The 13,715-nt window shown below is 32.7% G+C and overlaps 1 protein-coding gene across 5 annotated transcripts in view; it reads left to right on the forward strand.

The window, feature by feature from the left end:
* Lrp1b (LDL receptor related protein 1B) overlaps positions 1–13,715 on the forward strand; it is a 1,866,674-nt gene that overhangs the window by 1,616,001 nt on the left and 236,958 nt on the right. For all 5 annotated transcript variants that reach the window (XM_070023764.1, XM_070023773.1, XM_070023793.1 and 2 more), the window contains exon 60: positions 2,157–2,356. In XM_070023764.1, the coding sequence (XP_069879865.1) occupies positions 2,157–2,356 (200 nt within the window). The remainder of the gene's footprint in view (positions 1–2,156; positions 2,357–13,715) is intronic.

Consider the following 13,715-nt stretch of genomic DNA (forward strand, 5'->3'; position numbering starts at 1 on the left):
TAGATAGCCTTGGGAAGTATTGCCATTTTTGCTTTTTTATCCTTTCAATCCAGGAGCATGGAGTTGCTTTTCTGATTTCAGCCACGCTCTTCTGTGGAAAAAAATATACTAAGTGAAATAAGCCAGGCCCAAAGAAACATAGGTCCCATGGTTTCACTTATTTGCAATAACTAGTATATGCCTGGGACAAGCAGAAAAGGTCAAAAGCTATGTCCATATGACCAGACAGATAAGTTGATGTTAAGTTAAATGAACCTCAAGATAGGGACACAAGTATTGTCTTTTTTCCTTTCTTACTATAGTTTCTAACATATTTATAATGTGCCATGTGATGTTTTTGTTTCTTTGTATGTTCCTCATCCATGGTATAACCCGTTTTCACTGTATTTGATGTCAGTGTCCTTCATCTTATATATTTGGGGAGGGGAAGAGAAATAACAAAATGCTTAAATAGGGATACAGGTTGACCCATTGTAACAATGAGATGCACAAGACACTATGTTGAAAAACGAACTTTACAACTTAGGAGGGGAGGAGGGAAGGGGGGAGGGAGGAGTGTAGTTGTGTAGGTGGGAGGGAAGGGATCATATGGGTTAAACAAAGGAGGAGGTAACAATGCTTGACAGCAAATGTACTCATTACCTTGCTGATGTAACTGTAACCCCTCTGTACAGTATTTTTACTATAAAAAGTATTTACAAATAATATATATCATGGTGGAAATCTCACTTAGAATAAATAAATGAAAATACTGGAAACTAAGAAATGACCACACCAGTTAGAATGGCTATAATCAAGAACTCTAATAACTACAGATGCTGGAAGGGATGTGGCCAAAAGGGAACTCTACTGCATTGTTGGTGAGAGTGTAAACTTGTTCAACCACTTTGGAAAATAGTACGGAGGTTCCTCAAAAGACTCCACATAGAGCTCCCTTATGACCCAGCAATCCCACTTTTGGGCATTTATCCAAATGATCATGAACAAGAGCATACTAAAGCTTCCAGCACAACTATGTTTATTGCAACCTTATTTGCCATAGCTAAGATATAGAACCAACCCAGATGCCCCTCAGTAGATGAATGGATCAAGAAAATGTGATATATATATATGTATATATGTATATTTTTATGAATAGCTCTACAGAAATTGCTGTTACTGCTCCAAAATATCTGAAAATGAAATAGCACCACTCTTTTTAGTTAAATAACAATTAAAACGTATTTCAGATTCTGGGAGATTTTGTATAAAAAAGATTAGGTTTACATTGTTTTAAAAAACATTTCTCAAATATAGTTGATCTTCTAGCCTATTCAAAAATGTGACCTAACATTAATCAAGAAATAATTTGTAGAGAGCACAAGGGGCAATGTGAATTATGTTTTCATGAAAATACCTTTGTAAAAATAAAAGATCTTGGTCAAGATAAATTATATGAATAAAGCCCAAGAGTGAAAAATGTGATATTATGACTAAACATTCAAACTAGAATTTAATTTTACATATTTCAATAGTAAAGAGATATTTGCTTATTTGGACTCAATAAACAATGGAGGTTTGGATGGTAGGAAAAGCTTTTCTGACCTAGAACTCTTACCATAGTTTTGTACAGAGATGTAACAAATGTTGAGCACTATGAAATGTGTCTTTTTTCTTTTTTTATCAACTCAAGATCTTTGTCTAAAAAACCTTTAGAAAATAGAGAAAAATTTAGGCTTTATCTCATGTAGAACTTAGATCATTTAAAATGCACAATTTACTTACCTTTACATTTACATCAAGTAATTTCTAGTAATTTTCATTTGGAGATTAGTTCTTATCGAAGCTATTATTTCCTTATTATTTACCATAGCAACTCTTTTTGCTGTTTTTATTTAATTTTTAAGTTTTCATCGTGTGTGTGTGTGTGTGTGTGTGTGTGTGTGTGTGTGTGTGTGTGTGTGTGTGTGTGTAAGTGTTGGTCCTGGGGCATGAACTGAGGGTCTTAGCCCTGTCAGTGAGTAACATTTTGCTCAAAGTTAGCACTCTTCCCTCTTTCAGCCACAGTCCACTTCTGCTGGTAATTACATGGAAACAATTAGGCCAAAGAAGATAAACACTGTATAATATTTTATTCCTGGGTTGTCTTTAAAATGGCTTTTGATTTTCTTTCCTAGGTATTTGTATTGGATTGACTGTTGTGAGAATCCTCACATTGGCCGTGTTGGGATGGATGGAACCAATCAGAGTGTTGTCATAGAAACCAAGATTTCTAGACCTATGGCACTAACAATAGATTATGTCAACCATAGACTCTATTGGGCTGATGAAAATCACATTGAATTTAGCAACATGGATGGATCTCATAGGCACAAAGGTTGGTCTAGCAGTATCATGAATCAATATTTATCTATAACACACATACACATGTATAATATGCTGCCAGAAAATTTATCTCTTATTATTATAATATTTTTACACTACTTTGTGAAATTCAGAAATTAGAATTAGGCAAAATTTTCAAAATCATATAATGTTTGCACAAATCATTTTGATAATGTCAATGCTTTCTATAATTTTTTAAATTATGTCTGTATTAAAGGGGCAATAGTTTCATATGTTAATATATTTGCATAAAACCTGATTGTATTGTATATACTAGTATATTTCATTATAACCTGACACACTTTAGGCAATTTGGCAGGGTTTGGAATTCATTTTAAGTAAGCTGAGTGAAAATGTAATCTTTTATTACCAGTGATATAGCATTTTTTAAAGTTATAGATTGAACTATGTGCATGATTAAATTCACAATTATTTAGTAAATGGCAGTAGCTCTAACACAGTAATTAATATGGAAACATCTTTAAATTAAAATAACATCCAGGAACTAAAGTAAATGTGAATGAATATAGAACCTTACAAATACTTTATTTTTCACCTTTATTAACACTCAGCACATTAAGACCACCTTAAGTGTCATACAAAGAATTAGATACCAGGGAAGAATTATTGATAAAGAGGTTTATTATAAGAAAAGAATAGTTGGAACAAAGGAATGAAATAACCTAAGGAGATAATAAAGAAGAGAAGGACTGATTACATGAATAGATTGAACAGAAATGGTTGACAGGATTCCTCAAAATATTTCAAATGCAGGTAATATGTCAATGATTAAATTATTTTTCAGTGTGAACTTAAAGAGCAATAATTTTCATTGTTTTTTAATACCTTAACATCATATTTACTATTGGATGTTTTAATTTTACAAAGAGGTTTCAAATAAAGCACACTGTTCATATGTCCAATCAAATCAGATTGCTTTCCTCTATGGCAGTAGACTTAGTGAAGTCTCTTGATGGAAGGGAAAAGGAGAAATAGAAAAAGAGAGAATAAGATTAAAATGCCAGATGAGACTGAAAATAGTTTTCAGTGTGGAATACTAAGAAGTATGAGTTTATGCAGCTTCAAAAGAAAAATAAATGATATAAAGGCTCTGAAAAGTCACTGAAATAGATCAGTGGTGGGGTATTTCCTTCCAAGGACAAGGCCCTGGATTCTGTTCCCAAGTCTCAAAGAACAGTAGTGATAGAAAGGGTAGAAATATTAACAAATAGCTATAAGATAACAATGGTCCACCATTTCATACATTCGATTACGTTTCTCAGTTGATGTTTAAACACAAATGCATTTTGGATGCCAGTCCTGGGACTCAACCTCAGGCCCTGGACACTGTCCATGGGCAATTTTGCTCATGGCTAACACTCTACCATTTGAGTGCCAGATTCACTTCTGATGTTTTGATGGTTTAATGAAGATAAGAGTCTCAAGACTTTTGTGATAAGACTGCTTAGAACCATGATCCTCAGATCTCAACTTGTTGAGTAGCCAGGATTGCAGGCATGAGCCACTGATAGATACTCAGTACAAATTATATCCTTCTAATATATGATATATTCAAGAAGCCATTAAAGATGGTGTTTTAAAGGATAAAAGCATTAAGGTATAAGTACATTCCAATTTTGGAGATTAGCAAGCATCAGAAGGGCATTTGATTGAGGCTTCACTGAAATATAACTTTAGGATTGTAATTATTGAAAAGACAGGGCTGGGAAGGTGGCTCAGTGGTAGAGTACTTGCCTTGCATGCATGAGGCCCTAGGTTCGATTCCTCAGCACCACGTAAGCAGGAAAAAAAAAAGCTGTAAGTGGCACTGTGGCTCAAGTGGTAGAGTGCTAGCCTTAAGCTGAAGAGCTGAGGGACAGCACCCAGGCCCAGAGTTCAGGCCCCATGACTGGACCCCCCCCCAAAAAAAAAGACAAAAAGGTCCCATACAAAGAATCAATAAAAATACAGCTTTCATCATTTTGGGGTAATACAGCTCAAATTTTTATTTTGGAGTTTCATATTTTCCCTATGAAACCATGTCTTTCCATTTTTAGCATTTGTCAAAATCACCAGGCTGCTGTGCAAATTTAAGATTTATGTACAATGAAGTCTATGTAAACTTTTGTTAGATAGGTAAATAAAGAAAATATGTATTTGTTGGGGCTGGGACTGTGGCTCAGTAGAGTGCTTGCCTAACATGCATGAAGGCCTGGGTTCAATTCCTCAGCACTACATAAACAGAAAAACCCAGAAGTGGTGCTGGGTTTTAAGTGGTATAGTGCTAGCCTTGAGCAAAAGAAGCTCAGGGACACTGCCCAGGCCCTGAGTTCAAGCCCCAGGACTTGCCAGGGAAAAAAAGGAAATATATATATATATATATATATATATATATATATATAATTCCTTATATATTATATATAATTCCTTATAATTCCTTATTATATATATGCTTATTTTTCCTTTGATTCTTGGTATCTCAGTTTCAAAGTTTCAAAATTTCAAAGATGAAATGTTGTTAGACTTATTCACAAATATTAAATTCATCCACTGTTATTTTTAAATATGACTCAGATAGGGATGACTAGTGCTTTGGAAACTTAAATGTAATAGTTGTGTGCATCTGATCATATAAAATAATATTTACCAAAAGGAACTCCAGGAAATGGACACAAGAAGTTTAATTCCTTGTTACTCTTTTTATTTTCTTTTCATCTTGTCTTGTTTGCTCTTTATCCATATTTGAAAGGGTAAGGGGGCACAGAAATTATGGGACAAAGGAGGAACAAATGCAGCAGTGATACGCATTACATATTATGTTGAAAATGAATGATACAACTTGTGGGTGGGAACTGGAGGGAAAGACTGGGAGAAAGGAAAGGAAGGAGCAACATTGTGCAAAATATATGTACTCTTTTTCAACTATGTAACTATAACCCTTCTGTATTCACCTTTACAATAACAAAAAATACAATTTAAAAACAGATACGATTAAATGAATGAGAACAAAGTATCATTCAGTCACTGATGGTGACTATGGATAAAGGAACATATTTAGGCAAGAGAAACCATAGGGGATATAAAATATTATCCAGAAGATAATCAAGTGCAATATTACTAAAATATATTACACTTCAGTTTGAACATAACTTGAAGTTCAAGTGGGAGAATAAGGAATAAAAATGGTTTAGAAATATAAAAACATACTCAGTCATATCAACCTCTCCTTAATCCATATGTGTGTGGTGTTTTGTGGTGTGTGTGTGTGTGTGTGTGTGTGCGTGCGTGCGCACGCGTGCGTGCATGTGTGCTTTATCTCTGCCCACTTTTACCATTCATTTAATAAAAACGCACTAACTTGTGTTTCTGTGCTAAGTATTATTCTAAGCTGTGATGACTAGTCCCTGTCTGCAAAAGAATGTTCAATGTAGAAAAAAAAAAAACGTTTATTAGAAGACAAAGATAAGATGAGTGTCAGAAGTATGTACTGGATATATTGAAAAGGCAGTCAGAGTAGTGAAACCTTTGCTGAACTGAGAACTTTGAGTAATGTTAGTGATTTAGAAAAACTGCCCATACTAGAAATATGGCAAGTAATCTTCCTACAGTGGAAACAGTCTGTGCAAAGGTATAGAGTCTTGAAACTGTGGAGTTTAGAGGATTTGGTATGACTATAAATCATGTAAGACAGATAAAACAATATTCAATGAACAAGAACAAGTTAGGGCCAGATTTTGACAAGCTTACTGTAGTATATAATCTCCATTTATTCTTTAGGCATAGGGAACCATTGATACTGTTATTATTAGAATTGACAATAGCATGGAAAATGAAAACCCTAGAAGAGCAACCAATTTGGACTATTGAAACATTTTAGGATAATGTGCTAAAAATAATTAGAGCTATGGGAATAGCAATAATCTATTAGCAAGCTTCACTAGTTACTTAACAGATAAAACAGGGGAGAACAGTAAGTTTATAGTAGAAAAATGTAAGGTTAAATGTAAACACAGAATAAATGATTTTTAATGTTTTTCAGTTAGTTGAAGTAGGGGAATTCCATTGTATAACTATTGTTTGACATATATTCATGTTTTTCAAAAGAATAAATGTACCCTAATAAACCCAAATTTGTCATCTTTTTGAATCTTAAAACTATTTTAAATAAGATATAATTTTAAAGAAGGATCAAGGAAAGATACATTTTAAGGATATGTCTAAGCATGTTTTAGCACTTCTTTCCCTAGAAAGATTTCAGACATTTTGATAATTTATTTAGAAGGAATAATTTGTTTAGAAGAACATGAAATACTCAGGAGAAACCTGGCAATTGTTGTCCTCTAGACTGAAATATTTAGTGTATCAATATGTAAATCTCTACACAAAATCAGAAAGATTCTATCTGAATAAGAGTGATCTTGGAATTCTATGTATTTTGGATTCACTCTTTACCACTTCAAACCATTTAAAACTACAACTTTCCTCCCAAAGTGTTATGTTTTTTTTTAATTTAATTTAATTTTATTTGTGAACATACTGTACAGAGGAGTTACAATTACATGGGCAGGATAATGCGTACATTTCTTACCAAGCATTGCAGCCTCCTCCTGTGTTTACCCTTCACATCCCTTCCCAGCCCCAAAGTGTTATGTTTTGATTTTGAACAAATAATAAGGTGAAGGTCAGCAGATCTTTACATGAAGCAAAATCTTTTAAGTAGAGAAAGCAAAATTTAGAAATTTTGTAGAAGCAGGTAAATGGCGTTGGGTTGGATTGGGATCAATGGTAAATTAGTTCTTTCTTTCCTTCCTTTCTTTCTTCCTTCCTTTCTTTCTTCCTTTCTTTCTTTCTTTGTTTCTTTCTTTCTTTGTTTCTTTCTTTCTTTGTTTCGTTCTTTGTTTCTTTCTTTCTTTGTTTCGTTCTTTGTTTCTTTCTTTCTTTCTTTCTTTCTTTCTTTCTTCTTTCTTTCTTTCTTCTTTCTTTTTTTCTTCTGAAGAGCATAGGTCAATCCTCTCAGCCATTGCCTTACCTACTGAGATAAGGCTTTTGGGACAAAATGATATCAAAGAAAGTCCAGAACTAAACTTTGAAACCTGAAGTGTAATGGAATCAAAAAAAATTTGCATATGTTACAAAATCCTTGAGGCTTCATCTCAGATTAATGGTTTTGAGTCTTAAACAGAGAGAGATAGTACAGAATAATCAAATGTTTGCTCATATAATCTGAGGAAGCACTCAAATTACCAACACAAACCCTAGTCCTCCAGGAACCTTACTGGGGAAATTATTAAATAATTTAAATTGAACCCTGGTGGCTGGATGAATTAATGAGGAATTAGAAAAGTCTTTACATTTATGTATGTATGTATTCTGCTGATACTAGGACTTGAACTCAGGTCCTTCCAATTTTGCTTAGCTTTTTCAGCTAAAGACTGGAGACACAACTTTACTTCTGGCTTCTTCTGGTTTAAATTATTTCATATTTTGTAATAAAATAATTTACACTTGGACATTTATATAAAAAAATCCTCCAATTTCTGAGGCTGAGAAGTCCAAGACCAAGGAACTTGTGATGAAGGCTCCGTCTGCTTCATAGTCAACTTGATACAGTATCATTATAGGCTAGAATAAGGCAGCTCTTGGGCTCTCTCTCTCTCTCTCTCTCTCTCTCTCTCTCTCTCTCTCTATATATATATATATATATATATATATATATATATATATATATATATGGAATTGATCCTGTTCATGATGGTGTACTCTTTCAGATGTTATGATTTCTCAAAAACCCAAGCTTTTAGTGTTGTAATATAGGCTACTCATATTTACAGTTACAAATTGAAGAGGTATTTCCATTCCAACTCAACAACTCTGCTCTCATTGTTAGTTTGGTGTTAGCATGTCTAAATGGCACCTGCTGCATATAGAAAAACATTTCTATCTTATGTAGAAATTCAGGATTTCTGAAATTTGATGACTTTGACTGATATCAAACATTGAAAAAAAGTACAGCTTTTCTCTAAACGGATAGTCTGCTTAACTTAAATCACAGATATCTCCAAGACCAATTTCAGTAATATCTCTGTCCATCTACATTAACTTAAAGGTTCCATTTCCGATATGACAGAAAGAAAATTAAATATCAGACAATTGTATTTGGACCAAAATGTTATTCTGGTTAAGTATATCAAAGTATATAAATTTGGTTTTAGTCCTTATTTTCTACTGTGCCCTTGAATTCAACATATCTTAGACAAGATATCACCCTGCAAAGAAAAGGCTTAAACTATTGTATTAGTAATATTAACACAACAACAACAACAACAATAATAATATACTAGTTACTTTTGAAATTGATTTTCTAAGCTTATTTGTTCTAGTAATTTCTTCCAGAATACATTTTAGAGATTCACTAAATTATTTAACTTTGTGTTAAATATGATGACTGTGTACATATATTGCCTAACATTACAGACAATTTCATACTTACAAATGCTAAGTTCTCTGAAGAGTAATAGTTGGGCATAATTTTCAAATATAGTTCATCACTGAACTGTCCTTTATTTTGAGGACAAATTGTTTAAAGTTTCATATAATTATGTTGACTATATCTCTTCATTTTAAAGATAACAGACTAAACCCCCACCTGAAGATTCTCAATATTAAAGTTTCAACATTGTAGTCTAACTCAATTGTGTCTTTATTGCTCTGGGAATCGAGAGGGTGGCTGAGAGAGTAATTCTGGGCTTAAATTTGAAAATGCATATCTTACTCATATAGTGAGAGTGTAATTAATGTTGGAAAAGGAATCCAGATATCAGTATGTCACTGGGGAAATATAAAATATATTTAAAATGTTTTCTTCTGTAGGGAAAAATACTGAGAAAATAGGTAAATTTTTTGTATTTATATAACCTAACTTTCAACAGCTTTTTCATTGTCTTTAGAAAATTTAAATATACATTTATGTTTAACAAGAAGTAGAATAAACCTAATGGACTAACTCCCCTATACTATTTTATTTCATAATATTCTAAAGAGTTCAGTTGTGGTAAGATGTTGAATTTTAACACTTCTGAAAAAAATATAACCCTTATTTTTCACAGTACATTACAAAGAGTAGGCTTCATGGTATATTTTATGTTGACAATAATAATGTGCTACTGTTTACAATACAGTAAAAGTTAATGAAATGGAACCAGATACAATTTTGTGGATGTAGAAATGTTCTGAAATATTAAAATAAATTTTCTCATATATATAGTAGGACACCTGTTGTGTCATTCCATTGCTTGTTCCTACTTCTCAAAAGACTACCTTGAAGATATTTGGGGATGATTCTAGTATGCTCCACTCTTATTCTAGAAGATATTAAGAATTAGATCATCAGAGACTTAAGATAAGTTTCTAAATAAATCAGGTCTGATCTCTTCCCCAGAAACTGAATAGGAAAAGTAATAGTGAAAGACTGTGAAGGAATTTAATTACAGTTGGCTATACTAGGAAGGAAATGAGATCAAGTGTCTATTTTATGGAAATTGACATGAATTCCAAGTTCATAAAGTGAAGGGGGGAATGTATTCATAGTCAAACAGCCTGATCAAACTATGATTTCATTGCTCACTGTCTCAGTTTTAGTCACACGGAATATATGGAAATTGCCACTACTGAAAGTCAGAAATGACCTTTGATGCCCAGAGCATTGTCACTACTCATGGGGATAGTGAGGAGGTAGTCTCCATTGACTTCATCTAATGTTTATTTGCCAGGCCTGTAATCTGGAAAGGGGAAATTCGTTTTCATGAGGTGTATACTTCTGCTTATTGTGAAGTCTCAAGATGGAGTAATCTGCCTGTAAGGCTCTGCCACGATCAGAAAATACATAACATTTTTTATTTTAAAAGCATACCTTTAGTATTATATCATGATATTTGGAAATATTATCTAGTCCTAGTATTCCCACTACTTTGTAATGTAGTTATTCATTTGGAAAATGGATCTGAAATCCATTTGCCTGAAATTGTATTTGCTGTACTATTCATTATAATTAAACAATATTGTTTTTACAAGCAGGCAGGCAAAATGCCTACAGAAGAAAACAATAAATGAAAACTTTGTAATTTATTGACAACACTGAGAAAAACATTATATTAACATGGATCCTGTAAACAACTCTGAAGTGAACATAATTATTGTCAAAAATAACATGTTCCTGACCCTAAAATTTCATAAATCATCCACCTTTTTGGTGTAAGTAAAGTAGCTAACTCAGTGGTTATTCTCTAAAGATTAGTAAACCCTGGTCATTTTCCCAACCACCCACTCTTCTCTGTGATTTTTTTTTATAAACCATAAAAGATTATCTACCCACCTACTGAGTAGGACATAAATCTTCCACTTTTTCTTACACATAAAACCACTTTCTGCCATTATCTAATTTCAGATTCTGTGTTTCAGTCCATATATATTTTTATAATCCATTTTTGATCTTTCACCTCGTTTATTCCACTGCTAATTGCTTTCAATTTTTTTCTTCCTTTTGGGTTTTTATGTTTAACTCCTTTAATTCATATTCTCTTTTTTTGTAGCTATCCTCCTGAAAGAATAGCAGGGCATAGTATCAGTGTCAGGGTCTCAGAGGAAAGGTTTACTTAGCAATTTGATATTCTGTCCTGAAGTTGTGGTGATTTAGTCAGTTAAACAATTTGGTGATGAAATTGGTATTGATTCTTTTTAATGAAAGAAAAATGTCTGAGATTAAAAAAGAGAGAGAGAACTAGTAAGTGAAGGTGTTTGAGTTTTACTTCCTGTGAATCTTTGTTCTGGTCTATGTGCTAGACAGCTGACTCCTACAAAGGACATTAGTAAACTCTTCTTTTCTGGCCTTAAGTTTGCTTTACACAATGGAATACATTGGAGGATATTAGATGAGGGAAAGAGGAAAAAGTGGAATGTTTTCTCATCCCTTTCACTCCATACCAAATAACTTATTTACCAGTAGCTACTCCTCTTGTTGGGTGCTGTTTTTCTCTCAGTTACAAATTTCTTCAGGTTCTGATATGTGATTGAAGGAAAAACAATATGTCCCTTGCTATGCCTATTCCTCTAAAAGAATTCCCCCATTAAATTCTGCAATTATTACTTGAATATGTTTTTTTCTGTTTATTTCAGGAACACTGACTTTCACAAAAGAAATTTAAAAATTACACATAAGGAGGAAAATTTAGGATAATTTTGAAGGACATCAGGTATGAAGGACTGTGAATTTTTACTAGAGGGAATGCCATCAAAAATAAGTAAAACAGAACAGTCAAATTATATTAGAAAGTGATAACAGGCTATTTTTTTGTTTTATACATTTACTAAATTTTAAGTTTTACAAACCTAGTCTTCCCAGTGTGCTCATTTTAAAATAGATTGACATTAAAAGGTTTTTCTTTGTAATTTCCTTCTAAATAATGCATAATTATATAATAACACAATTTTAAATTCAATTTATTTCTTTATTGTGATTGCTCATTAAAATTATAAGTTATGGAGAATATATATTATAATTTTACTTAGAAAATACTGCCAAATCCTTTAATCATTTCTCAATAGTTAGTTACAGGGCTCACAAGACATAAAGTAATATATTAAAAACACATCTGGGCCCAGAATGTAAATATCAGGAAAATGAGAAACAGAACAGAGCATCACTAGTGAAATGTGTAAGGATTAACCCACTACACAAAACTTTGTTGATTTTGTCACGATCTCATGTTATGTTCTTGAAGTTTCATATTAGTGTTTTGGTCCTATATGTTCAATTAAATTAGTCAAAAATACAAAATTATAACGATTTTATATAAAAATATACTTGCATAGCTAGTTAAAGATGAATAATCAAGACTATTGTAATGGTCTTTCAGGCTGAATGAGAAAATGCTTTAGCTAAAAGGATATTCTGCATTGCCACCTTTTTAATTTGTCATATTATGACTTAATGCCTTGGAAGAAGAGTATCCAATTTGATGCAAAGGGAAAATCTCAGAAGACACCATTTCTTTTTATTTATCCTTTTTCAATTTTTCGCCAGTCCTGGGGCTTGAACTCACATCCTGAGCACTGTCCTTGGACTTCTTTTTGCTCGAGACTAGCACTCTTAACACTTGACCAATAGCACCATTTCCAACATTTTTCTTTTTATGTGGTGTTGAGGAATCAAACCCATGGCTTTGTGCACACTATGCAAGCAATCTGCTACTTGGCCACATTCCCAGCCCAGAAGACACTATTTGTGTGAATCTTTTTGTTTTTGCCAAATTCTAACTCTTTTCTTTCAAAGATATAGTTAAGTAAATAGAAAGTCTAGTACTTGCATGGAATTCTGCAAACAGTACAATAAATAATGCTGCTGCACAGGATAGAAATCTAAGTGCAGTTTGCAGCTTTGAAATCGGCTTTAAATATATAATAAGTACCTGTTAAACTGCAGCACACACAGCACTTTCAGGTTTTCTGTCTTTTTTGTGTGTATGTTGAATAGCTGTCAATGAAAGATGTCTTGAATTTATTTTTCACATTTTTCTATTAATTAAGCAAATACAGTCTCATAAAGGATAGTTGGTCATTTTATTTTCTCTTAAAAAGTATAACTACCATAATTATGAGAAAACGTAACTATTTGGTCTCCTAAATTCCATCAAATCATGGAATTAGTACAATTTCAAACAGGACCTTTAATGAAAGTCTTGTGCCATCTCTTTCCGTACTTACATTTTGGTCAGCTCCATGCTTAAACATCAGCATTGTTGTTCTTGTGTGTATATGTGATTATGGACCAGATAAACATGTATAGTTTCATGCATGCATACACATATACATACACATTGCATATAGATGTGAGTATATATATAGAGATATAACATAAAAGCTATTAAAATATTAGATAATTAATTATTCATTTAGAATCAAACATTGCTTGAATGGCAACATATAAAGTTTTAGCGCCAAAACTTTTCTCATTTTATCTCAATTCAGGTGGATATGCTAATGAAAACATAAGTATAATATTTATTTAATCAAACTTAACAGCAGTTAAGATATATACTATCTTTTCACAGCATGGTGTAAATTAATTCCCAGAATCACACTGCTAATTTACAAACTGAATCTTAGTTTTGTTTGATTTACACTGTTGTAGCTTCTCACTCTCTCAGAAGATGAATGGATGAGCCAGATTAGACATCTTAGACTATGTTTACTCTTGTGAAAACAAGTCAGTGTGATTACTGTTTTCCCAGGCATGATAAGTGTTGTATCTGTTATATCAGAATCGCATTTACCATATGAGCAAACCTGGAGTGGGC

The sequence above is a fragment of the Dipodomys merriami genome, unplaced genomic scaffold, assembly GCF_024711535.1.
Source record: "Dipodomys merriami isolate MVZ:Mamm:240054 unplaced genomic scaffold, mDipMer1.0.p SCAF_1, whole genome shotgun sequence".
Lineage (NCBI taxonomy): Eukaryota > Metazoa > Chordata > Mammalia > Rodentia > Heteromyidae > Dipodomys > Dipodomys merriami.